Below are 26,667 nucleotides of genomic sequence, written 5' to 3' on the forward strand. Positions count from 1 at the left end.
ATCAAGATCACAGGTCACAGCCCCTTACGAGTTGAGCTCGTGGCCCGAGACGGTGTTGCAGACGACCGCATGGAGCTGAATCGGAGTATCTATACGAAGCTAATCTCAGTTGTATCTTCCTATACGAAGTTTGAGAGTAGATCTTAGGGCCTGGACTTTTTGATTAGTGAGTACCACAATGTCCAGCTCTCAGACTGGTCGACTGGTGTTAAAAAAGAACATGTAGGAAATTAGCTAATATCGCAGCCCAGTAGGTACCCATCCCCACTGCATTGCCACACATTAAAAAGAAGATTCAACGACGGGTCCTGCATTGATTGCAGTCCCTACACGTCCATTCATTTACGGCACAACTCTTGCAGGGTTCTATAATAGACATGTTATAGCACACTTGCAGATAGTAGAATGAAACAGATATAAAGGGCTACGGACCTATTCTAGAACCTATACAACTCTTAAAGGATAAGATTCGATACCGGTCTTATTATAATTTATGGGCAGGTACTGCCTATTTCATTCTCCATATCTCCCTGGTTGAAGTTCTAAGACGCCCACTCGACCAGCCTACTACTACCTTGGAATAACGCTAGAACGGAGTCCTAAAGTGCCTATTCTATACACTCTAATACAGTTTTTCTCTGCTCAGTGTTAAATCTCAACAGAAAACTCAGGAAAGTATGCTCAGCCAAGCATGAAAAGACAATTGATAATCCAGCAACATGCCATATCGTTTAGAAAGTCCTATACAGGATTAGGGCTCCGTAATCGGCGCGGGAATGCCGTAGATCAGCCAATTAACGGCCAACTCCACCGAAAACCCACGAGCTAATTAATTGGATCATGGTGCCATGCCAAGCCCTCGAGGACATCCCAAACCCCGGGCACTCGCACGACCATGAGTTTAAAGTCCTTCTCACTAACTAAGGACCAGATAGGAAATCTCAGACTCCGATTCGGTCGGCCGATACCTCAGCCCTAGATGAATCTAGTTCGCCGGCCCCACCCCGACCGCCGAGCATTCGTATGCATCTACGTAAGTTGAGATGAAGACAATAAAGTTGTCAGTTTAATAACGTGGCAGACTATGGAGAATGAAGACTCTAGGAAATGCTTCTGCCTTGCGCATGCTCTACTAGCTAAATGTATCCCCGCTGTCCCACTATATTACGTACTGTCAAACGAACCACCACGGCGTAAAAATGCTTAGCTCGAGCTAGAAAGGTAGTATCTACTAGATAATGTACTCCATAGAAACCCCGAGGGCGTAACGAGCTCGCTGCTGCCCCAGTCGGCTTCTACTTCCCTTCTAGTCCTGGATACTCTGTATATATTCATCCGGCCAAGTCCTTCTGCACCTGTAGGGTTTGATGCTCGCATCCTGTATGGTATATCCCCAAGCTTGAACCCCACCGAGTGACGTCTCTGCTGACGTATTTTAGCGTTGCTGTACTACTACGTAGTGCATGACGTCTTAGTTTCGGTTGTTATCTGATCGCGGGATGCTAGTAGCAGCCCCCTTTTTTTTTTTTTCCCTCTTTCTCTAAGCATTTTGCCGACGTACGCTTGTTCAAAGAATTAATGTTCGGCCGCTGTATATCGGAGCCGAGCATCCATGATGACCGAATTCGGGTACAAGATTGCACTAGAGTTGGTGTAATATCCTCGGCATCGATCCACATTCTGCACTTTATCAAACCGCCGCGTAGGCCAAGATAAGCAAAATAAAAGGTGGAGTCGATAGACGAAATCCACCTACAAAGTCTGTTCGCTAATCGACACTGCAATCCAATCTAACCCAATCTATAGTATTGAGGCGCAGCTCGGAAGCTCCGTTCCGCCACAATACGATGTAGTACAATACGTGGTACGCTAAAATAAGCTCACTTTTCATGTCCCGTACGTAGTCCGTGACGGACCCAAAAACTGTCTCAGCTCGGGCTTGTCCAGACCAGGCCCATTTTGTTGGGTAAAAAGAAGTATACAAGGTTTCCCGTTCCAAACCTTCTTTCAGACCCTGAAGATCTCGATAGAAAGATTAAATCAGCTGAGAAACAAGTACCTACTAGTACTCTACAGAGTTTCCCAACAACCAAAACCAACATGCCCGTCAACCCGACCAGGAAATTAAAATAACTTTGCATCAATCAAAATACCCTGACATCCTCCGCAGAAGACGACAAGCCTCTGCCATATTCTGTCCATTCGAAGGTCTAATTCTTCAGGTCTGGGTCTCCTCACCCAATGTGGCTGTTTCAGGTGCCTCTTAAAGTTTACCTACGGAACATTTCCGCTGACTTGGTTTGTACTGGATCATGGTATTTTACTTGGCCTCTTGCTTTCTCCCAGCAACATTCTGAATCCAAATAAAAGCAAAAAAGGGACTGGTGTAGATGAAACAAAAAGGTCAATAGGTACACAGTAGAAAAAAATGTTGAAAAAGAAAAGATAAGAAAATGACTTAAAATCCAGTTTGCCTTCTGTTTCAGTCTGTGCATCCGCCCCATGCTGCGCTTGGAGCCTGAAAGTGAGCCTGAAACTTTATCATGATGCCAAGACTGGCGTCATCCTACTACATCTTATCTGAGTATCCTGGTTATAGATAGCAATATGAATATGCACAATATAAGGCCGGCATGGTGGCATATTTTACAGGGTAATTTAGAAGAGTCAGAATAAACAGGAAGAGACAAAACTGATAGGGCTCCGGAGAAAAACCAGGAACACGATATACATACAGTATTGAAAAGGAGATTAGCTATGCAGACTCCAATCCTAGATTGATGATCAGAATAGCATGGTTTAATCTGCAGGATTCTTAGGGATCCTTAGCAGGATTGGGTCGCATGTACGGAGTACGGAGTACGGAGTATGGGCCTTTTCTTGTTCCTTGCCAGGGTTCTAGCTGCGATCCCCGACAGCAGTGAGCACATCCTGCGACTGGAGAAACCTATCCCGAACAGACCAATTGTTGGACTCGCTATCTTCCAGTATTTCTTGCCAAGTCCACCAAACCTTTATCACCGTGTTCAACGTTGCCCAGAGTTCCAGGAGGAGCTGAACCAAACTTGAGCAACGCATGGTTCGCTGCGTGGAGGAAGGGAAGGGACAACGGCAGACCCCTCATTTTCCGCTTTCTAAATTTCAGGCAGTTTAAGTGGTGCGTGGCTGACGATGAGATAATCCATGGTCTCCATGTCCAACCATGCAAGTGGGGGGGATCTAGGCGCTCTATATGCTCATCTAGATGATCTACGACCAGCTGTTGACCAGTAATCATATCCTGGAGCGTTGCGGGTCTCCACCTCTGGTAAATGAGGTTCAGGATCCCAGCTAAATGGCGAAATGGAAAAGTACATATTATTATAGTGCGGTACATGCTAGGCGTTGGGGCACATACCTAACCCTTATAGTAGCATGTATTTCAATACAAGCCATCCTCACGCCCGCCAGAAAGGTACCTTACTCAACATGAAAAATACCGTTCAGCCACAAAAGCACAAGGGCATCTGTATCTAACTTGGTATTATAATGTATGTATTTATATCGACACTAGGTACCTATGTTAGGGCCTAAGGCAAGGAACGACAAGTATTGCGGCAGCTATGATAGTTAGATAGGTAAATATAGCCGCGTTCCTGAAGGATCCAGCTACTGTAGGGACCTCGATAGCTTGCCTTAGTGTTGCAATTCATCTGTCTCCAAGAAATGAGGCGTCATTAAATGCTTGCTAGATACGGCATGATACCTCGGGTAGCTCGGCAACGGTCGGTCATTGGTACCACCCGGCAAACTGACATGTACAGCACCGTACGGAGTAGATGTAAGTACTCCAGATGATGAGATCGATCAGAAATCGGCCGACCTAAACTGTTCCTGACGAGGCGTAAGTCTGAAATCTCCGTCAGGTCCTCGGAGAGTTTTCTGGTCTATCAGTCACCGCCCGTAGATACACACATAATATGCACCTTATATACGATTGGTAAAAGCTGCCAGTCCTGGTATGCATTACTTCCACACTATATGGCGATTACCCCAAGTCCTAAACACTAGGCATACATATTTTATGCAAACCTGCAGCGGAAGCTCAGATATGCACTCGCCTTGCACTTATGCAGAACTACCTCCTCAGTGGCCCACCTATCAAGACGCTTCAAATCTGAGCCGTCGTGATTCCATCAGCCACGCATCCATCGGGAACGATTGTCCATAGAAACAAGCCTGGCCGTAGAACTCCCCAGCTGTATACGTCAGGGTCTCCAAACAATCCCAGCACCTAATCGCTAGATCTGGATAGCTCATATTGTCTGGCCGGCCCTGACGCGTATGATGAATCTAGTCGTACCCGCTAAACATTTAGCCAGAAAACAGGACAAGAGAGCCACCACCGCTGAACCATCCAGCGAGGGATGCGGGAGGATATCTGCGCATACAATCACTCACGGCGCTAAGTATTTTGTGACGAAGACGGCGTCTATCTCCTGGACTGCAGTCGTGCGCCCTCCCTCAGGCGATCGAAGCGTTGGCAGCTTATGCTCCCGTACTGGACTAACCCCGCAGCGCCACCGCTGGTGTGGGTGGATACAGAGTCAAAAGGGTGGGGATGAGGGGAAGGGCGACGTCGACAACACGTATGCATGGAAACAGATGGTTAATGAGAGGAGGGCTACAGACCAGACTTTGATATATTGCTAGGGATGTCTTAGTGTATTGTATAGGTTCTATCCAGGAGAGGGGTCCAGAGGGATTGGAACTAAACACACTATTAATTAGTATTAGCGATGTCTGACTGTAACCATGAAGTATCCCATTGGTACATATTTCTCCCGGTTGAGGAGAAGCAATTTAGTGTCGACGCTTTGTAGGAGGTTAACTTTGGGCTTCAGAGGTTTTTTTTTTTTAAAAAAAAAAAAAAAAAAAAGGAAGAGAACAGGGTTGGTTATCTGCAAGGGATTGAATCCACGTTGTTGAGAGGTACATTGGGCTGATCCAACGTCCCGTACTTTCAAAAGCCGGGAACAATAACTTCATACATACGTATGCAGTCTGCTATTTCTAGTAGCTAACTAGTTCTTTACTATTAACTCTTAATTTTACACTAGGTACTATTATTTTTAGTCCTGACGGTGTCAGTGTTATGCTGTTATTGGATCCAAGGGACATAATGGAATGAAACCATTTATTTCTGGCACAGGTGGAACGTCTGAATTTCCAGGATATTTCAATTTAATCCTTTTTACATCAGTTAGCAGCAAACAAGAAAACTGCTAATAGTAATCATATTTCCCGAATAGAATGCATCCAGTAAATGATGGTTACACAGTATAGTTACTCTGTACTCTGTACAGACAGCCCCAGTCCCGTTTCTGCCCCCACACTGAAACCCTCCAGCCACAGTACTGACTCGTACGAATACGAAAACGAAATTTTCCGAATCGCGATCAGCAAAATCCGAGATTGTGGACGAGGATACCAAAACAGGGCATTGAAGTATTCCATGAACCTGAAGTTTACTTATTCACAGAGTTAATCTTGGCACGGAGTAGGAGGAAGTCGAACCAAGACACTGTTCAACGTTGGGCTAATTATAATTAATACAGGGTGTAGAACCCAGGTCGGACACGGACAAGAGCAAATTTCATGGAATAGGAAACATCAACGACCTGCGCACACCAACCAACCTAAACCAGATTACTAGGGACCAGAGTTAATGCAGGATATAGAACCACGGTTTCCATCACACTATGGCTAAAAGCTTGTCCATAAGGCTTCTGGGGATGTGGTCAGGGGCCACTTTACCCGGTCTGGTATCGATGAGCGTGGTCGTCCATGATGGAATGGAAAGATTGGGATATAGTATTCCAGATGTTGGATCTGTGCGAACGATATAATAATGGAACAATATTATGTGCGTATGCATCGAGTAGACTGATTCTCCTGAAGATAATCGCTGTCTTTGGACTATTTCCTGGAATTATGGCTGAATTACTACATATGATTTTGGTGATACTGGGATACCGGAATTTCAATACCAAGTAAAGTTTACACCGGTGCAGGTACTAAAAGTTAACGAGATAGAACATTGCTTTTGCCCCCAGGAACCCTGGAACATGTGGCTGGTTTTTATTTTATTTTACTTATTTCACCATGGAGAGTAGAATGGGAAGGGAGGACAGCAATTTGAATTTACCCAATGTTAGGTACTTATAAATAAATAAATATTAGCTTTGAAAATACTCTCATTGGCACAGTATGTTAGATTGAGCCCACGGACATTGGGCTTGAGACAAGCAGTTTTAGTGGCACTCAACAGAATACAATACCTACTACCACAGACTAGCTTCCGGCAACCCCCATCATTTAATTATCTCGTACTCTGCGTATTACTCTGTATTCTTTCTATTTCGGTAAATCTCGTCACCAGCTACCTATGTACCTTTTCGGCTGACAGCAAGGAATTACCTAGGTACGCACTGGTCAGGGATCCAATTAGGTAGTTAGGACTATTCTTTGCGAAGAATGGATATAAAGGTGATGATGTCGTTGGTCTATACGGAGGATGGATAATGATGACGATGATGACACTTAGGTAATAAATAATAAAAATCTACCTTGGAAATAATTCCGTATTATGGAGGGGATGAGGGGGTTGACAGGGCAAAGCCACTTTGGATGGATCCAGCGGCTGTTCGCCGATGGGCGGCCGGGTACTCCGTACTAACCTGTAAGAGTGTAAGGAGTGCCCTACCAATTAGAACTGGGTCCATAATGAGCCACTAGCTGTGATGTACTTCGGGTATACTTCCACATGTTATTAGAGTTGCCATCAAAGCCAATCAGAATAGAAGTCTTTTTTTCTTTTTTACAGGTTGACAAATATGGGAGCCGTCGGCAACGCACAAGGCCCTGTATTTTTTGATACCAGATGTTTATATACGTCTTTTTGTGCTGCATAAGACTGAGAAGCAACCACCAAACAATTACCCAGTATTTTATTATTCTGACGATGATTATTTCCAGGATGGAAGACCTCCGACGATGTAGGGCCAGGAAATTAAATTACCTCGACTCAGCGAATTATTTCCGTCCTTGACCTCTGGGCAGACCCTTGGCCATCAGGACCAACGACTACCAAGGATTCTGCCCATGGATGGATCATGTTTCTTCTTCTTCAAATGAAGATGCCTACGGTGGCTCCACTCGTGGGCGAACTAACTGTTTTCTCATGGCGTCGTGGAGACCACCTTGAACTAACTCTGCCGCTAGTCAGCTCCCTTACCCACCGCAGTGTACTAGACTTAAACGGACCAGACTGACTGACGGACTGACTTACTGTGACTGATGGAAGACGGGTTCTCGTTCTAGATGACCAGAGCTTCTGGAGAGAGAGAGAGACAGACACAGACACAGACACAGAGACCCTGGAGCAGTTTCATGATGCTTCGTCTGGTTCTTCGGTCTGTTCTTCTACTTTCTCCTCCTGTTTTACGTTCCTCTTTTATTACCCCCTTCTCGTCCTCTATCCCCGTTGTCTTCCCTCTTTTCCTTCAATTCCTTCCTTTTCGCGCTTTCGTCTTTCCCAACACTGGTTCCACCTTCCCCGGCTTGACCTACTTTACCTCAACATCTCCTCACTCTCTATTACTTATCCCCGTACATCTATCTCCTTGATCAACACTGTCCATTGCCGCGTGGAGGGTTTGTTCTGATATTACTACCTTTGAACCGGCTGTTCCACGTTGTAGCTTTTTATCCTTATTCTTATCATCATCATCACTACTATTGTCCATTACTGTTCTTGTCTCGGATCTTGCTATATTTTTTGGCTTTGCACTTTTCTGGAATACTGTTGCTTCAGTCCTTTCTTACCAGGGTTATTATTTTTGCTTTTTTTTTCTATTTTTGTATCCTGCTTTCCCCATATTCCTTTTTCTTCTCTTTTTCCTGAACAGTCGTATTTCATCTAAACCCTGCACCTTCGCCGGGCCGGTTTACAACCATCGTTAAGGATCACTCTTATCCGCTTGCCCGCAGCAACTAGTGGCGCCAAAGAAAAGAAACTTTTTTCTTGCGACATCATTGTCTCACTAGGTGATTGGCTTTGGGTCGTCTTGGGGATCGGTTTGACCCAGAACGTGGGAGATCTTGCCGGAAGTCCTCCCGGTTTGACCTCAACAAGTTACTTGGGCAAGGACACCTCGAGTCATACGTCGGGTTGCTGTCAGATCTGTGCCTAGGTGCCTGTCAACAGATCGAGGGCGCGTTACACGAAGCAAAGGACAAACATCCTCGACGACAGCTGGTGCGTACTTCTACTTCCTGTTTTTATCTTGTTTTTTTTAAAAGAATAGAAAAAGAAAGATATTTTGTCTCTTCTCTGTTCCCGCCCGCCTGTCAATGTTTCTCCCTGCTATTTTTTTTCTTTTTTGTTTATCTAAGCATCGCATTTACAATCCCTCTCTTTCTTTCTTTTCTTGTCGAAGTGTCATCCTGCCAGAGGAGAAGTGCAGAAGAAACAAGGCGACACGCAATTGACAGGGGAAGAGGGAAAGGGTGACAAAGAGAAATAAGCAAGCTGATAGCTAATTGCCCATTAGTTTGTATCTTCATGAGCAAAGATCAGTGGTGCAACACAATGGCCAGCTGCAAGGGGAGCTTTGTGTCGATTTTGAACAACGATGATAATCCATCATTCGCTGTTCGATCGGCTCCGAGCGTATCTAGACATCACCTGTCTTCTCCAATATATCCATATCAGTGTGAGCTGCCGAATCGCTCTCCAGACCTTGAACCGCGTTATGGGAATGCCTATACCGAGTCAATCGCAGTGTCCCCCAGGGTAACGAAGCCACCGTTCAACCCTGTGTCAGATACATCACAGTCCACTTCGCCTGGGTCGTCCGATTGCTCATATGACTATATGACCAACCCTAGTGCTGAGCCATATTATCATCATGGCCGTCAAGAATTCTCCAGTTATCCTCAAGCAGCCATGGGTGCCCCGGAGAAGCGGCTCAGCGGCAACGCAATGGTTGATCCCCCGTCCCCGCCAACGTCCATCGGATCCAAAGACACAACTGCCCCCCGAGGATCCCGGAAGAATAAGTACCCTTGCCCGTTTGCTGCTAGCCACGGCTGTTCAGCTACATTTACGACCTCGGGCCATGCTGCACGCCATGGCAAGAAACACACGGGAGAGAAAAGTGTCCATTGTCCGATTTGCAATAAAGCATTTACTCGGAAGGATAATATGAAGCAGCACATTCGGACGCACCGGACACATTCAGAGGATATGCCAACGGGGACAATGGAGCGGGACAGCGACGGGAATAGCGGATGGAGCAGTAGGAAAGCCAGCCCTACCCAACCACCAGCAATCCGTGAACCAGTCTCAGGTATATGGGAACGCTTATGAGAGCATGTTAGCCATGAATTCGAGGAATTAAAATGGCAGTCACCATTGAAAGCCTTATGGGACGATGTTGTCACGAATTTATTGAAGACCGATGTGAGGTGAACTGTGCAACAGAGACACTGGACCCTCTAAAAGAGATAGCCATGCGGAGTCCATGTTAGATGGTCTCTGCAATTCTTTTCTTTTTCTCTCCTTCTGTCCCCCCCTTTGTCCCCGTCTCCCATTTTCCCTCCCTCGCCTTCTCCCTCTCTCTTTTACTTTCGACTTTCTTCTTCGTCCTTTTTTGGTTTAAGATGACTTCTGGCGTTCCGACAGAATAGCGTCCTGGGGGTTAAGAGAGTGACCGCGGTGCGGCACTCGGACCTCCTTTATTCGTCGATGGCCTTTATCTCTGCCGTCTGAGAATGACGGTTAGAATCAGGAATCATGATAGAACAGGGCAACCGGGATTCCCTAGTGACAGACTGGACTGCAGGATTTGGGCTTCTTCATCCATGTACACCTAGTCAATGGGAGAGGAATGACTATATATGTTTTTTTTTTTTTTTTTGCTATTTTAATTTGGATACCTTTGAGGGCTTTTCTGAAAGATTTCTCCGATACCGCTTGATTGTGTGCGTGTGTCTGTTTGTTTTTTTACTTTCGTTCTTGCCAGCGTGTTTTTCACGAGATTTCTGTGCCATGAGCTACGGATTTGGACTTCCAGAGTGCGGGTCTAAGTTCGCGATGTACAGTAAGTAAAGTACTTAGGTATGACTGGAGGTGGTCGATTTCAGGAGGCCGCATATGGAACATTAATGAAATGTGATATACCAGGATAAAAGAAAGTGGGCAAATCTATTGGCGTCGGTCGTTCTGTAGCCGCCCTGCCAAGGGCGTTTGGTGTTTGGGCTGGGAGGATGTTGTCGATAGAAATGGAACCATGGAACGATGCTATCCAATCCATGGTAGCCACACCAATTCGATGGACCACCAGGGCTGGATCAGGAACGCAACGGGTCCGTGGTTGCGCTTGATTTGATATATTGAAGTCTAGATAGCCTCGATGAGGCGTGGTCGATCAGTGACAACAGCGATAGTCACCAGTTCCTTTCTGCGACATGATGTCAATGGCGTTGGTCACCATTTCCTCGAGTACTTGGACAGAGAGGGAGACATGAGGAGCTTTCAGTACGAGTATGGCGGTCTGGAATGATCAACCTCATCGCGATGACTTGGCTGGGTGAACCACAGCCCACAATATCCTCGTTAACGGCAATCCAAACCATTCTGATGATGCTCTCGACGGATGGAAATTACCTAGAATACGGTGGTACTGGCCATACCATACATACGTCACTCACACTGACAGCCCCGCCTCTTGCCACATCCCGTGCCTTGTGACTTGCTTCCTCTTCTTTTTCATTCTTCTTCGTGTCTCTCTTTCATCTCATTTAATCCCTTTCCGCCGCTGTTCCATCTTCTATCTTCTCAATACGAACGAGCCGCGCCTCGCAATGACATACTACGGCGGTCGCCATCACTACCGCCAATCTCGACACAACTACCCACAGTCCAGCTATTCCAAAGAATACGATGGTCCCCACGATGATCGAACTCCCCAGTTGGGTGTTGTTCGTCGTCGTAATGGAAGCGATGACTCCATCGAGGGAGCCTACGGCGACTACCCCCTAGGGGGCTATGGCTACGAGTATGGCTACGGGCATCCGCATCCTCGCCTGTCTCGAGTAGCCAGCGTCCGAGATAGTGTACGCCGATCTCATTCTATGGGAGACCGCGATCCCTATTATAGTGACTTGGACTACTCTCGTTCACGCCGTAGTCGGCGATCCAGGCACAATGATGATCGACGTATGTTGCTCTACTTCTCCAGTCCGCTATCTCTTAAGCTACATACGGAAGCAGTACTGGGTGAAGAAAATCCAAGTATTTCGTCGCATAGGCTGACTCTAGACGACAGGCCACCTTCATAGACACCCCGCGCGCTCACCCTCTATCAGCCACTCCTCACCCCCTCGTCGCCGCAAGTCCCTCTCCGATCAGGCTCTGGGTGTTCTAGGTCTTGACACCGCTGCTTCGTCGGCGTCGAAGCACCGCGACCGCAGCCGTGGCCGTTCTCGTCGCCATAGGTCTGACTCCTACTCGCCATCTCCCACTCGGAGCCGAAATCGTCGCCACGGAGACAAGGGCGATCAGCGAATCGCTCAGGCTGTCAAGGCAGCTCTAACTGCAGGCGCAGTAGAAGCTTTCCGATCGCGTAAAGAGCCGGGCGATTGGACTGGTGCAAAAGGGAAACGGGTCCTGACCGCTGCGATTACCGCCGGAGGGGCTGATGGATTGGTGGACCGTGATGCTAAAAAGCACGCGAAGCGGCATGTTGTTGAATCCACCTTGGCGGGGCTTGCTATGAACCATCTCATGAACGGATCGAGCTCCCGATCCCGGTCAAAGCACCGTGGACGCTCCAAAGGCCGAGGAAGCGGCCTTGGAGACCTTGCCGCCTCGGGGGCCTTGGCTGCAGCAGGAAAGGAAGCGTACAGTCGATTCCGGTCCAAGTCTCGTCATCGGGGCCGTTCTGTGTCGCAGGATAGCTATGAGGACCAGCCACAACGGTCAAAAAAGCGCAGTAAGAGTGTGTCCGACTATATCAACCGCGGTATGGAAGCCCTAGGCCTTGAGGACAAGAATAAGGATGATCGGAGAGACCGCCGCCGTGACCGGCAACACCATGAGGACTATTCGGACGATGACTATGACAGTGGCAACAGGTCTAGACGATATGGGAGCCCTAGGAGCTCTAGGCACACTAGAGATGTAGGTCGACCCTCCTACCCCAGTGACGCTCGCAGAGAACCCCTTCCACTGTGGTCATCACACTATCCGGACCCAGCGGAGAAGGTGGCCATAACCAATCCCAAGATCGTCACTACAGTGTTTTGTGCCACAACAAATCTGTATAGAGTTATTCTGACCTTGGCAATAGTACCGATGAGGAGAAAACGAACGCTCCCGCGAAACCCTACTAGTCACGCTAACTCCTAGCTCTTGTCTCCATACATGCAGCGCGCTCATTTAGTGCAAAGACATCGCAAAATGGTAAAATTGTCAAGGAAGATGGCTCGACGACTGAGATGGCAAGAAAATAACGAATCAAAGACAACGTCATTAACTCCGCCAGCAAAGGTCTTACAACTGGGAATTAGTGCAGTTTATAAATGGAAAAATGCCAATGGAAACAAAAAGTGAACCCATTTACGAAAACTTGTCAGGAGTAGCAGGACCAGCGACATCATCAAGTTCAAAGTCGTCGATTTCTCTTATGGGAGCTATTCACCTAACGAAATTGAAAGAGTTCCCATCCGAACCAGCTCGGCCGAGGTCGATGGTTCACGAATCAGACTGTACTTGAAATGCATTCATTTGAGTTGGATTTGAAGCATTCTGGTCTTTTAAAGAAATATTTGGGTTGATCTTACGATTTTATCTGATACTATGGTAACGAAGAGCATGTTTATGTTATGATAACCATGATAATGTGTGATTATTCCTTCCAGTTAACTAGTGTTCTCTCTCAAGCACACTATTTTTGTTGCCCCGTTTCTACTAGCATCTTCGATTATCCAGTTGGTAGCCAAGAATTATAACCAAGTTAATTTGTGATCTGGACTTATCCAGTTTGTATGTACTTCAGGGATATTACATTTACGATTAGTTCACTCGAACAAGATACTTCGTTTTTCATTACTTGTACATCTTTACAGAATATACTAGGATAAGGACCAGGAAGACAAAAAATTCCGTCAATCCCATTCAAATACACGCAAACATGCAACAGCATGCAGGGAATATCTGTGGCTTTAAATCACCACTATTCAGCAAGAAGATCTATGTACAATGCATACAGTAGAGCACAGCCAAGGCAAAATAGAGAGGTAGAGTAAGAGAAAGAGAGGTATGGAAGGGGGAAGAGAGTGGGATGCAAAAGAAAACACCTAGCCTGAGAGCCGCCCCAATAAATACAGCAAAATCACAAACAACAAAAGTTGATCCGATTCATCGACTAGGGGAGGTATAGCAATGGTGAAATGCAACAAAAACATAATAAAGAATAAACTAGACGGAATGGAACGCTTCAACGCTCGACTCTAGCCAGTGGAGAGAGGGTATGTAGTAACTGTCAGTGTATGTGTAATATAGGTGGTGATAGGTGAAGGAAAGAAAAGTGGCTAACTGTACTTTAATCCATCCAGATGTGGAAGTGGATAAGATATAGGGAAGACAAAACATTATTTCTCCTTTTTTTTAAGGCAGCCTTTGGGTTTACTTTTCTCTTTCGCAACATCTGACGGAACGCGAGGTTGTAAAGAGTGAATTATTTTAGTCTTTGCGGGATATTAAAAGAGAGACAGCAGGCAGCAGTAGGTGGTTGTTTTCAATACAAGTGAATGTTGCCATGAACTTGGGTCCAGTCTGCCCTTAGCGTTCAGCGTGTAAGTTGAGCCAACTCATGTCGGAGTTGATGTTGTCGCGGGATGGTGGCATATGTTCATAGTTGTCAGGGATGAGCACACTCGATCCGCGCGTGTTGGTACTGGCAGTTGTATCCCGAGCTCCTGGTTCGTGGGCGGACTGTGGTGGCATCGAAGGCATGTCGCGCGGGCTTGGATTGTACATGCTTGGGTTATACATGCTTCTGCTGTACGTGCTGCTGGGTGGTCGCCCCATCCAGCTGTGTTGATAGTGTCCGTTTGGATCCTGTATACCGTTCGACAGCCCATCACGGCGTTCATAATCATCATCCGATGTAGCGCTGATGGAGCTGGCACTGGAAATGCGAGCGGACTGGCTCTCGGGAATGTTGATGTAGCGTCCATCCTTGGGAGATGACGCGTGCTCGGTGGTAGGGCTGCCTGTAACCACTCGTCCCAAGGGCTTGGGCTCGTCCAAAAGACCCATGTTCAGAGGCGTAAGATGGGGCACCGGCCATTGGCTCACCTGACTCGCTCGGTCATCTGATCTGGCAAATGGCGCTTGTGGTGTTTGATCGGACGCCAGGTTTACAGCACTGTTGTCCTGGAAGTACCGACCCCATCCTTCATCGGTCCTCCGATCGCCAGGACTTTGCGCTTCGATGGCCTTGTCCATCGAACGGGGCGAGGCAACCGCTGTAAGCTCTCCATCTGAGTGGATCGACAAGGGGCTTGGTTTCATCAAGGGCGGCTTCGTAGCAGGCGGGGGGCGAACGCCAGTGGATCGAGACTTTTCATCGCCCACATTACCTGCAAAAATGGCCAGGGAGTCCATCGACGTGGCGGCCAGCGGTGCTGGACCCTTCGCCATAGGGTATGCAGACTGGGTTAGGGGCTCTACACCCTGATCCTGGAAGCTTAGACGGTCCTTGTCGCCGCCGTTTTGGGCCTGTGCCGCCCGTTTCATGGCATTCTTCTTGCGCTTAAGGAGGAGAATAATCACGATCAAAAGCGCCGCAACGCCTAAGATACTTCCCAGAGTCGCCCCCAGGACGGTGCCCACGTTGGAGTTGTCCGTCTTGGAGCCAGCTGCAGGGCTCGTAGTCGCGCCCGATTCAGTAGCGGTGGCGGAAGGACCGGACGAAGTTGTCGTGGTTGGGAGAATCTGCTGCCGAGGTTTGTCGCCATAGAACAGCTTGGTCGCATTCACCCAGCTGTTAGATGTCTGGTTAAAGATAGCCAAAGTGTCGGTACCGCTTCCACTGGAGATAACGACCTGATTGCCGCCCTGTGCCAACGAATAATCTTGCCTCTTTGTCGAAGAGGCCAGGGAATCGTCGTACTTGGGATAGTCATCGATGGTGATTCTCTTCGTTCTCGATTTCGACTTCGAGAGTGCGGGCTTCCCAGCGGACATCAGTAGCGTTTCGCTGGTGACGGTGTTCGGCGAGGTGCTCATGTCAAAGGCTTCCAGGATCTTGCTTTCATCCGATCCACTCACAATGGCACATCTCACCTGATCGGGTAGCTCCTTGGATATCCGTACATGGGAGCTGCGCCATCCTTGGACGGGGTCGAACAAATACACCTGTTTCTTGTCGGTTATACCGCCCACCAATGCCGCCTCCTTGTCGCTCCACGGCAGCAAGATCGGATGGTAAACGGGTGATGCCTTGGACGCCTCGAAGGACGAAATGTTGTAGGGGTCGGCTGTATTGATAACGAAGGTGGCGGACGATGCATCGGTTTGGTGAGTCTGGTGGCCGCCATAGACTAGAATGGAGGAAGAAGATTCGAGGTAAACGGCACTGTGAGAGGTGCGATTGGCCATGTCGCCGCGAGAGGGCTCAAAGGACTTCCACTTCTTATCCTTAAATGAATAGCGTTGCACACCGGGGCCATTTCCTTGGGACTTAGACGGGATTCCCCCGACGACGTAAAACGCTTGTTGGTCTCCTTTACCGTCGACTCCACCCGTGACGCAGGCCGCATTAGAGACTGGCTCTCCCATGGTGAGTTCCGTCCACGTTCCATTCCTCTCGAGGGGGATCGAAGCAAATCCATTAGCGGAGTAGGTGTACAGGGTGTTGTCATGAATGACCGAGCAGTGGCCCTCTAATTTCACTGGCGGCTTGGGAACAATCATATCGAATGATGAGCCAAAGGAGGGGTTCTTCGAGAATACCAGCCGAAGACGAGCAGTAGTAAACCAGCCGCCTGAGGTTAAAATACGGGCGGAAGGACGGGTAAACGAATGGAAGGTAAACTGCCAGAGTACTATCTCATGATCGAGGGACAATGAATCGTAGGTGGCGCAGGGCCGTGCAGAGAGTTCGAGGAGGGGGTGAGTTGGATGAAGCTAGCAGATCCTTTCTTCGATTAATCCTGACTAGTAAACTTTTTTCTCCCTTTCTGGAATTCTTGCGATAGTCTCTAGAAACGAGTTTGGCGAAACCGAGGGTGCTGTCCGATGAGATTGTGTGGTGTTGTACGAATTGATGCACGCCGAATGAGTCGAAAAAAACGAGCAATGGCGACCTGACAGGACGGTGTCAACGAAGGACGGAGGGTAGCAGAGAAAACGGTCGAATAGAGAAAAAAAAAAAAAAAATACTAATAATAATAATTGCTCGATGTCAAACCGGCAGTCAAGGAGAGAGAAAGAGAACAACACGTCCCAGAAGAGACGGTACTGAGCGGAAGAGGAAATTGAAGGGGAAAGCCAGAAGGGGAATTCGCGAAAAGAGGGCGAGAGGGAGAGGAAGAGAGGAAAGAGGGAGGAAAAGGGAGATGAGGGTCAGGCCTGGTCAGGAGAGAAAGATAGTATGGGAGGATGAAACGACGGAGGGCAGTTTAGGCCAATACTAGGCCACTCACCTGGTATTTTTTTTTTGAATTTCTTGATTTACTGGGTTTTAATATGATTTAATTTCGAGATTGCATACTTTGGCCAACGAAGACTCGCGACAGAAAGAATTATCCGAAACCCCACACGAGTGCACAGCACGTTCAGAGATGCGGAAAGGCAACGAGAGGAAAAAAGAGAAGGAGGAGGCAAAAAGTAAGAAGGGAGAGAGAGAAAGTACGGAGCAAGTGATGGGATGATGGTGTCTTTGGTGGTGCCCCAGTAAGTTTAGTGGGTGGGCTGGTTTCTCAGAACCCAGCACGATCTGACTGTACAGGATTAGTTAGTAGAGAGAATAACTAGGAAGACGACGATGGCACAACAATGGGGCTTCGGAAGATAACGAGAGTGATTTGTTTTGGATCTGAACCTTACCTCCATCCCACGCAAGGCATGAAAAAGTGGATGGACTCAGGGGAATTCCCGTGCGACCTTTCCACGGCTCCAACCCACTGCCTACCGTGGTTCGTTTTGTCCCGAATTGGGTTGGATGCCCTCTTCAACCCCCAATTCGGGATTTTGGCCCCCCATTGGCAATGCTACACGAGAGACTTCTCGTCGATACTACCTACGACTTTCTACTATGTACGGTTGTTGACTCTCTGACTTGAATTCCAACCAGTGTCATTCGATGAGTAAGATTGGAAATCCCCCTGTTAAGCGTTGCAGCAACATAAAATGGAAAGCATCCACCAACATTACAGATAGAAGAAGGACAGGGGCAGAAATCTCCTCCATGCAGCAGCTATGACGGGGTGGCGGCAGTGTGATGGACACGCTGATTGGTTCTGTCGCCAGGGACCAGGGCTGCAGTGCATTGCCTTAGGAGGTAGGTACCTACAGGGATGCAGGTACACACATAGTACCTTCATAGGTAATATTAAGAGATATCAGAGCACTCCTAAATCGTTTTGTAGAAATCTCCACGTACAAATATACGGAGGAAATGCCTATTTATTTGATTCCCTAGCACCAGATAGACTGATAGAGCGATCCACTACCGAGATGAAACTCGTCCTGATATAAATAGGTTAGAACCGTAGCAGAGCCATAAATCAATCAAGTTAAATCTCCTAGTGGAGTATCTTGTTATCAATTACTCCCTCTTTCAGTACCGTACCAACTGGTCCCATCAAACCATCACATCCGTTCTTTCCGCCCCATGATTGGTCTACACCCTGGAACATTGGCCCCGTGCATACTCGACTAGCTGTATTTTACCGCAACGTACCTCGACACTGCCCCACCGCCCGGTGGAGCTTTGGTCGACACCTTCCTCCCTTTTATCACACTTCAATCTATCTTGCTAAATAGGGATTGATATTAATCAACTGGGCTGTCGCTCACGCTCGTCGGTTTGTGATTCGGACTGCGAATGATGCATTATTCTCCGATCCATGATTGCGAACTGTTTGCCGTAGCGTCCGTATTGAAGCTGTGGGTATCGTGCCGTACAATGGTGAAACCACAAGAACCCGCCTGAGATTAAGCAGCTTCTACTCCGTTCTACCTAGTACCTACGCAGTTATGTACTACGGATAGGTGCTATCTCTACCGGGCGATTTTGAATCTGACGGCCTGCTTGGTTTGGTCTTGCTGACCCTGTATCTAGCCCTTTTAAGTCAGTACGATGAAATCTGTGCGACATCCTCCCGTTGGGGCTGTATCCGTAATTTTGACGAATGATGCTCTATATATCCGGGAGATTTGTTGGTCACGGATCTCCCAGGTGTTTCGGGATAGACTCACTTTCGTAGGTTGATCCCTACAGTCGACAGTTGATCATCATTCTACGGTACGATGCCCATATCCAGACCTACTACTACTCTACCGAGTACCTTATACTATCAAGGGTGGCTGGGAAGTTTCTGGAATCCGAGACATGGGTATGGGTCAGTGATCGATTTAGAAGCAGACTATTCCGTTTAACGTGGAGTTCTGGCCCCCAACTCATCTCATCTGGGCCGCTCTCTTTCGATCGTTCTATTTTTATGATGAACGATTCAGGAGTCTTTTGAGGGCTCGACTTTATTGTCTATATACAATGAGACATATTCCAAAGATGCTCTGCAGGTGATGAATCAAGTATAGTCTATGCGCAAGTCAATTGTTGACTCTAATCTCACGGTCTTACTTCCCCGCCGAGCCCTCAGGCCCCAAGCTCTGAGTTCTGGGTACATCTCTAGTATTGAGACATGATTATTTATTGGCAAGCATCCGGCCTGTTGAACCAAATCTGATGCCAGAGGGTGACAGTGAAATGTACGAGAGTGAACTCATGTATACGTAGTATATATCTGAGTTACATGTATATGTTATAATCCATGAACTAGCTCACAATATATGTATAGATAAGTAACCAATATTTTATCACTTGGATATTATCCGTACTACAATCTGGCACGATGCACTGTATATTGTTACCTCGGAGTATAGTTCTGTAGGACTCGCACTTTGGTATATCTCATGTATAAGGGATTCCATATACGAAAAGGAGCCCCAGCTCCGATGCAACAACATCCTCCGTAATCTTGGTCCTATAGGTTACAGTCTACAAGGATGTTGCCCATCGCACCTGGTTTTGGACGCGCGGCTGTATCAAGTCAGAGGGGTCTCCTGAACAGTTAAGTAACTTCACCAAGCTAAGCTGCTTTCACGGGATGCTTTACTGCTTGTGGCATTGTAGGAGGTGAATATTAGGCCTTTAAAAAAGTGAAGAATCAATTGTCACGTGGGACTGCGTTCTGTGGCCAATTCTCTGCTACTTAAATCCACAATCGCAAGACCTGTCTTAATATAACAATTTGTGAAATATTTAATACCTTCGTTGTACTCTTGCACTGCTATGACAAGTTCTCTGCATTGCGTCATAACTGGATGACCGAGGTTTGAATTTCGGGGATTGATACGGATGCCTCAGGCAATGTCCGTATATAGACAGTTACCTGGCTTATTAGTGACCTTAGTCTATCCTACGCAATAGGACCATTAAATTTATGGTGATACGATCGGACCTGGATCATGCTCTGCAGTTACGCTGGTAGAGTATTCAGACACAGATTTCCTTTTCTGGGCAAGTACGCACTTTCCATGTGTCAATTGGGCCTAATAATAAATACTATCAAGTGATTTCACCCCATGCCTACACAGTACAACCAATCTGTCCTTTAATAATGGATCTATTCGCCTGATCTTCCCAGCAAGCGTGGCGGAACGCACGCTGCACAAATTATACAGTCGCGACGCTAGGAAAATAAATCTACCAATTACAAACACTGGTTCTAGGACTAGGGCCCTGTGTCAACATCAGAAGAAAAGTCTAGAAGATATGTGCCCATGCTGATAGTCCAGGGCACTATCACCCAGCATAAACGATAATGCCATATAGTTGCGGAAGAGGCCGCTGCTCCCAGGCTGTACTGACTGAAAGAGGATCTATTCTTATTAATTGCCACTCTTTTAAGAGAGGAGCACTGTTCATTAGATATGGTTGTTAAATCATCTATATAAAATAAAGAATAGATATATAGCTAATGCAGCTCTGCCTTGTTCTTTGAAAATTCAAATTCCAGAACATCAATCATAATTTAGACTGAAAATCACAGCGGATATAGTCTCTAGCTATTTAATTAATATTGTTTTACTGACTTCACGTTACTGAAGCAGATTCGATGGATCAATGCGAATGAGTTGCTTGGTTATTGCATGTTGGTGGATGTATATATCGACACTAGTAGATATCGGCTACCCTCATACAATCCATCCACCACAAGATATACGGGGTAAGTTCACCCCCAAGGTGATTGATAGTGTCCGACTTTCTAACGCAAATTATCGCTTCCAGTGCTATGAAAGATCTCGGAGCTGCTATTACCAGCCCAGTCGGCGAGGTGACTCCCGCCGAAGAACAAAAATCGACTCCGCAACTCAACCAACGCCTGTCGCTCCTGATTAGCCGGTTGATGATGGTCTCCAGAACATCTTTGGCCTACTGTCTCCATTTAGTGGGATGCAAAGTGCAGATGTGGACCCTAATTTTCTTTGGCATTCTCTGGACACGAGGGATTCCGGCGAAATAGATTCACCCGTCTAAAGAGTCTACAATACTGATGAAGAAGATATGTGAGTTGCTGTGTTGGGCTCATTGATCAATTGGCTGGACAACATTTGTCATAGCTAACAAAAAATGAGACAGAGCCAGTGCCTACTATATCTATATCCATCCATTTCTTTCGCTATTACCTCCTCCTGCAGCACTGCAGTATGATGGCCGGCCAGATGTATTCCGACCTCCTCCAGGAGAGGTTTGTACGATCCTCTTTGCCTTACTGACCCACATCGTCATTGGGCCTTGCGCTGTCCTCTATATTGGCATTGATACCACTTGCACAAGACCCAGCTCCCTTGAGTGAATGCAGTGTCTGGATGAGACGCGAGTATGCGCACCTCTACTCGCAAGCTGCCCTCGGCACTGCAGAGAAGGAGATCGATAACCTAACACCCCCTAGCTGTTCAGACCTTCCCTCGGAGCAAAGCGACACAACTTTAATGTACCGCCACGTTTGTATCCCATCCTGGCCCTTGTGATTCTGAGCGTATACGAGTATTACCAGCGTAGCAACATATCCACGATGCGCAGTCGTACTTATCAGTCCATCACAACGGCCATGGATTTCTGTCTTCACAATCTGGGCTCGAGTGCATCCGAGGGGCAGTGGCGTGCATGGTGGACCTCAGTTAGTTCTTCTCGGCTGACGACTTTAAGATGCTCGTAGTACTTAATTCGTCGATCTTGCAAGAGACAGTAGGCTTGGACGTCCTAACAGTCTAGGATTTTCTAACAAATGGCAGTCCCCCATTATATATGCGTCGGATCCAAGGATAACAACGCCGTACCCTGTTTTTGATGCGTGGTCGGGTAACGCAGAAGTATGAACAAGCTGGCTTTGACTGGTCCTCCTTGACTAATGGCATGACACTCATAGCAGTAACACCTGTACAGCCATGGCCGTTACTCATACAGGCTGAAGATGCTCTTTTATCCGTCTCCCACACCTTGGCATATGCTGGCATAGGTAGCAAAACGCCTATTAGGCATCCGAATCTACGCGACCAGATTCTACAGCTGGATTCCCACGTACTGTCGCTGGCAGCTGAATGCGACGTCTACGCTGGCACAATATGCAAGGAGAACATTGAATCAGTTGCAGCCCATCGTATTAGAATGATTGCACGCCTCCAGATTCACTCGTAAGCACCAGTCACTCCGACTTTGTGTGTTTCAGGACATGGGCTGATATATCGAAATCCAGTGCTCGGATAAAGTTACACAGTTTCAGTGTCCGACCGCCTCTCGATCTGCTATCCCCTTTTAACGTGCCTCGAGCCGGCAACGGAAACCCAGGATGCGGACCGCCTGCTGGAAGAACTCCGGCACGGGCTCTCGTCGGTGAACGAGTCAATGTAGAAAACCGTGACATTTGAAGGGATCCGACACATGGCGCGTAAATTGGATGCTGCGTATACTTCTACCTTTGATTCATGACCATACCTGTCCATAGTACGGTGCGGTATTTTCTAGGAAGCGGATCCTGTGCGAGGATGAGTAGCATCTCTTTCTAACTTAGGGATTCGGTCATAGAGCCGGATTCCTGGCAAATATAAGAGATGGATTGATGGATAGAGAGGGGTGAACAGAGTATTTAACCTCCACTCTGTCCCTGACCTGGTCTTTGAAGATCTTGGCTGCCAGCCACCGGGCCCCGTCGTTATTCGTCGAGATTATGCATGAGTCCCGCCGTGGCGTCGATAAGCTTAATTGTGTGGCATTCATTCAATCACCGAATACGGATACGTATATATCTTAGGGTTAAAATGCACAGGCCATCAACTACGGCTGAAATTCAGTTGACTTGTCATTTTTTTAATTATCTATCTTGGAGAGATGGTCAAGTTTGTCATAGTAGTATAGCGGCTACAATTCAGAAAAATATACTTTATTTAGATAAGATATATTGCTCCAGTCAGGGTAAACCATCCGATTCAAGAACCTGATCCAATGAGAACGCCCGCGCACACGGGACTAGGCCAGGGGGTGTTCGGCGCTGAGGTCCATGCGTTCCAGAGTATACCGAGGGGGATGAGGAGGGAGCCGATGATCATAGGTGGGAGACGGATCTCCGGGACGTAGGTTTCATTTTGATTTTTATTGTGGTTCTGGGTGTTGATCTTGTGGGTGTGGTAATATAGTCGGAAGTAGAAAATCTCGTAGAGGAGGATCGCGAGGGTACCGAGGAAGACGCCAGTGATGATGCCTACAAGGAGAACGGTGCTCAGACCCGTGGACCAGCCGTGGAGGTCGCCGTAGTCAATCAGGTAGGCGGAGTAGAAGAGGAAAAGTATCCCGTAATGGAAGGATTGGTAGAGGGTGAGGAGGGTGAGGATCGGTTGCAGTTTAGTACTATTCTTGCTTTTCTTACTATCGAAAGGATATAGAGATAGAAGACGCACGGAAAGGACGAGCGAGATACTGTCGTGCAATGTCTTCGAAGTTTAGAGGTCGCATCTGGATGCTGGCCTTGATCTGCGCATGTGCGGATTGTCGGTGCAGGACCTGTGCCCACTTCTGCAGGATGATCGGTGCATACGTCTCGGGGAATGTAACCGCGGATAGGAGACTGAGGACGAGTCCGGATATAATAACCAACCCCATGGTCCATCCCCAGCCGAGAGAAGACCCAGTTACAAAGCCTCCAACTACCCGGCCAAAGGAAGGTCCGGAGAACATCAGAGCCACCGCACAGGCCAGAGTAATCCCTCGATGCTCCAGTGTGAAGCAGTCGCTGACGACGCCTCCAAGGACTGCTGCAGGGGACACGCCGAAAAAGCCAGCGAAGAAAAGACCTAGAAGAAATGATTGCTATGTTGCTGCCCAGCGCGGGCATTAGATCGAAGACCGACGAGCCGACGATCAAGGGATACTTGCGTCCGAACTTCTCGGAAAGAGGTCCAAAAGTCAGGAATCCGAAGATGTAGCCCTAAATTGGGATGAGTCCAGATCAAAGTATACACGATCCTTGACATACGAAGAGGAACAGGGAGGTCCCCAGAACAGCCACCTCGGCCCTGGCGTGGAATTCCAGCATGATCGCCCTCTGACCTTTCCGACGATGCTGCTAGAGACGGTGCTGATAAAATTGAACATGCCTAGCACCCAGATCTGGCGCTGCAGCGTCCAGTTCTGTGGATGCTCTGGATTGTCGGGGCCATTGAACTCAACGAGCAGGACGTTGTCGCACCCTAAACTCGGTCCCATGATCGGCTTACCGTATCTGTGGTATTAGGAGGCATTGTTTAACATATACGTCTGATATATACCTGAAGGTAGTGCAGAGATTTCTCTTCGTCCCCAGATCCCGAGTTAGGGTTTTCTCCAGCCTCTGTTTCCGGTCTTTGCATTTTGTCCCAATCCCGAGAACAGTGCCGTTTGCTTGATGTAATTGCTAATTGTGTAGGTTATCTTGGTCTACAGTGGTAGTATGGGAACTGAAATGCTGTGTGATATTGACAATATGGAGCTGTTCATCGTACTACATGGTAATTGATCCGGTTCAATCCATCCATTATGCCTGGCCCTGTTCTTGCTTCCACTGGTGCGCTCTCTGCAACAGACGCGAGAGGTTCGCCGACGACTGGTCGTCCGCTGGGAATACGTAGTCCATGTATTCCTCGTAGCGGTCGTCGTCCATCTTGCGGCGCTTCTTGGCTCGCCGTGGCATCTGCTTCTCGATCTTTTCGATATCCTCGGGCGATCCATGCGTGTGCTCGAACGATCGCCAGGCGTTGAGGAGTTCCACACGCTGTTGCCATATTAGCTTCTTGCCCAACCAAAAATTTCAACGGCAATCGCTTACCTCTTCCTTGAGCTCCTTGTCCTTGAACACCTTGTGCGCTCGTTCGAAGATCCCCCGAGCACGTCGCTTGGCCTCGTCGCTGATGGGTCGCTCCTCCGCTTCTTCCTCCTCTTCCTCGTCCTCGTCCTCCGGCACGTTGATCTCAAACCGCGCATAGTTGATCCACACTTTGACGTGGTCGGTCTTCTCCAGGAGTCGTTCGTAAAGCTCCCGCACCCGGTCATATTCGCCTTCGTACTCTTCAAAGTCAATATAGGACTTCCACACCAACTCGGGCATATCCAGAGTTGGCTGTGCAATGCCCAACTCGTAGATGCCTCGCGCACGCTCGGAGTCATCCAAACCGCGCTCGAGTTCTGCGTACTGTATCCACGACTGGCTGTTGGACGCGTTCCACTCGATCTGCTTCTCAAACAGCGTCCGACATCGCACAAACTCAAACAGCTGGCGTTCCAGGTCGATGTAACCCCGGAACAGCTTGTCCTTGGGGCACATGCCTATCGCCTGGCCCAGAGTCTTGCGGGCAGCCGGAAGTTCCATCTGGCGGACCTCAAATTGCGCCTTCATGAGCCATAACTTGGCAAATGTGAACTTCTTGTGCGGAACCAGCTTCAGGCACTCGTTGTAGACCTGACGGGCCCGCTCGATATCCTTCGCTTCCATTTCCTCCCAGATCGCGTAGAAAATCCAGAGGTAGATATACCGCCGCCAGTGTCGCTTCTCCTGCGACGGCGGGATCTGGGCAATGGCCCGCTCGTAAATGTCGCGGACCCGCTCGGGGTCCCCCGAGGTCTCCTCCAAACGAGCGAAGTCGAACCAAATGTCGTAGTTCCGCGGGTTCTCCTTAAGCTGCTCCTCGTATTGAACCCGGCGTTTGGAAATGATCACATCCTCAACACCTTCCCGATCACCGAACTGCTTCTCAAAGGTCGTGTACGCCTTGTGTAATGTCATGGACTTGGACCGCGGTAATCGATCGAGCGCATACTTGTAGATGGCTCGCGCGCGTTCGTACTCCTTCAGCTTCGCCTCGAACTTTGCATACGAGATGAACAGCTTTTCATCCATGAAATCCTCTCCTAGCGTTTCAACCGCCGCTCCGTATACCTCTCGCACCAGATCACTGGTCCCATATTCCTCCTCGAACCGAGCCCATTTGATCCAGTTCCTCGGTTCGGGGTGTACAATGGTGAACCGTTGGAAGATCCCGCGCGCTCGTTCAAACTCATTATATCTCTTCTCAAGCTTGATATACGCGCTCCAGGCGCCCTCATCCGGTTCCCACGACATCCACCGCTCAAAGACCTGGCGGGTGCCGGGGATATTCCCCAGGGTCTCCTCCATGTAGACATACTTGTACCACAGCTTATCCACACGGGGCAGAATGGTCACGGCACGATCGAGCAAGTTCCGCGCATGGTTAATATTCCGGTTCCGCATCTCTGACTCGATATATCGAATCCACAACACCACGGAGGTCGGGTTCACGTCCAGCGCACGCTCAAAGATCGACCGTGCTCGTCGAAATTCTTTCTGCTCAAGTTCCCAGGCGGCATATCGCGTCCAGTTGTTCATGTTAATCCGGTTTCGGCGCACATAGTCTTCGAATTCTTTTCTCTTGCGACCTTGATACTCATGTAGTTCTTCGAGGTCCGCAAACCGCTGCGTCGGCGCCTGCAGCGAAGGCTCCTGTCGGTCGACCGCCTCGCGAAGCAGCTGCTCCGCTGAGATCTGGATCGGCGCAGCAGCCTTATTCTTGACCCTGGGCGGGCCGCGAGATGACTCCATGCTGGTGGGGGGTCACTCCTCGCTGTGAAGGGAAAGGGTAGGCTTCGAGAATCGAATGGTCCGGCGTCTGAATACCACTGTTGATGGAAACTGTACAGACCCAGTATCCTTTCGATGAAATCACCGCAGGGGAAGTTGTTTGGATCGTGTCGGCGGACAAAAGTCAGGCCGCTGCGGAAG

At 48.2% G+C, this 26,667-nt stretch overlaps 6 protein-coding genes across 6 annotated transcripts; 3 read left to right on the forward strand and 3 right to left on the reverse strand.

Moving 5' to 3' along the window:
* Positions 1-8,632: 8,632 nt before the first annotated feature.
* On the forward strand, positions 8,633-9,412 carry ATNIH1004_001025 (C2H2-type zinc finger protein; the record flags this gene model as incomplete). The annotated part of the gene is made up of 1 exon (XM_033565725.1): positions 8,633-9,412. One exon carries the CDS (start codon positions 8,633-8,635, stop codon positions 9,410-9,412), a length of 780 nt encoding a protein of 259 aa, XP_033431482.1.
* A 1,496-nt stretch (positions 9,413-10,908) lies between these two features.
* Positions 10,909-12,438, forward strand: ATNIH1004_001026 (uncharacterized protein; the record flags this gene model as incomplete). The annotated part of the gene is made up of 3 exons (XM_033565726.1): positions 10,909-11,263; positions 11,373-12,345; positions 12,396-12,438. 3 exons carry the CDS (start codon positions 10,909-10,911, stop codon positions 12,436-12,438), a joined length of 1,371 nt encoding a protein of 456 aa, XP_033431483.1.
* A 1,450-nt stretch (positions 12,439-13,888) lies between these two features.
* ATNIH1004_001027 (uncharacterized protein) lies at positions 13,889-16,027 on the reverse strand (the record flags this gene model as incomplete). Its single annotated transcript, XM_033565727.1, has 1 exon — positions 13,889-16,027. One exon carries the CDS (start codon positions 16,025-16,027, stop codon positions 13,889-13,891), a length of 2,139 nt encoding a protein of 712 aa, XP_033431484.1.
* Positions 16,028-21,211: 5,184 nt separating this feature from the next.
* Positions 21,212-22,270, forward strand: ATNIH1004_001028 (uncharacterized protein; the record flags this gene model as incomplete). The annotated part of the gene is made up of 4 exons (XM_033565728.1): positions 21,212-21,346; positions 21,638-21,704; positions 21,772-22,036; positions 22,099-22,270. 4 exons carry the CDS (start codon positions 21,212-21,214, stop codon positions 22,268-22,270), a joined length of 639 nt encoding a protein of 212 aa, XP_033431485.1.
* A 558-nt stretch (positions 22,271-22,828) lies between these two features.
* ATNIH1004_001029 (uncharacterized protein) lies at positions 22,829-24,101 on the reverse strand (the record flags this gene model as incomplete). The annotated part of the gene is made up of 4 exons (XM_033565729.1): positions 22,829-23,264; positions 23,317-23,705; positions 23,755-23,823; positions 23,946-24,101. The coding sequence occupies 4 exons, from the start codon at positions 24,099-24,101 to the stop codon at positions 22,829-22,831; spliced, it is 1,050 nt and encodes a 349-aa protein (XP_033431486.1).
* Positions 24,102-24,408: 307 nt separating this feature from the next.
* On the reverse strand, positions 24,409-26,487 carry clf1 (putative cell cycle control protein (Cwf4); the record flags this gene model as incomplete). The annotated part of the gene is made up of 2 exons (XM_033565730.1): positions 24,409-24,645; positions 24,700-26,487. 2 exons carry the CDS (start codon positions 26,485-26,487, stop codon positions 24,409-24,411), a joined length of 2,025 nt encoding a protein of 674 aa, XP_033431487.1.
* Between the last annotated feature and the right edge of the window lie 180 nt (positions 26,488-26,667).

The sequence above is a fragment of the Aspergillus tanneri genome, assembly GCF_003426965.1.
Source record: "Aspergillus tanneri strain NIH1004 chromosome Unknown AapTan_2_pilon_pilon_pilon, whole genome shotgun sequence".
Taxonomy (NCBI): domain Eukaryota; kingdom Fungi; phylum Ascomycota; class Eurotiomycetes; order Eurotiales; family Aspergillaceae; genus Aspergillus; species Aspergillus tanneri.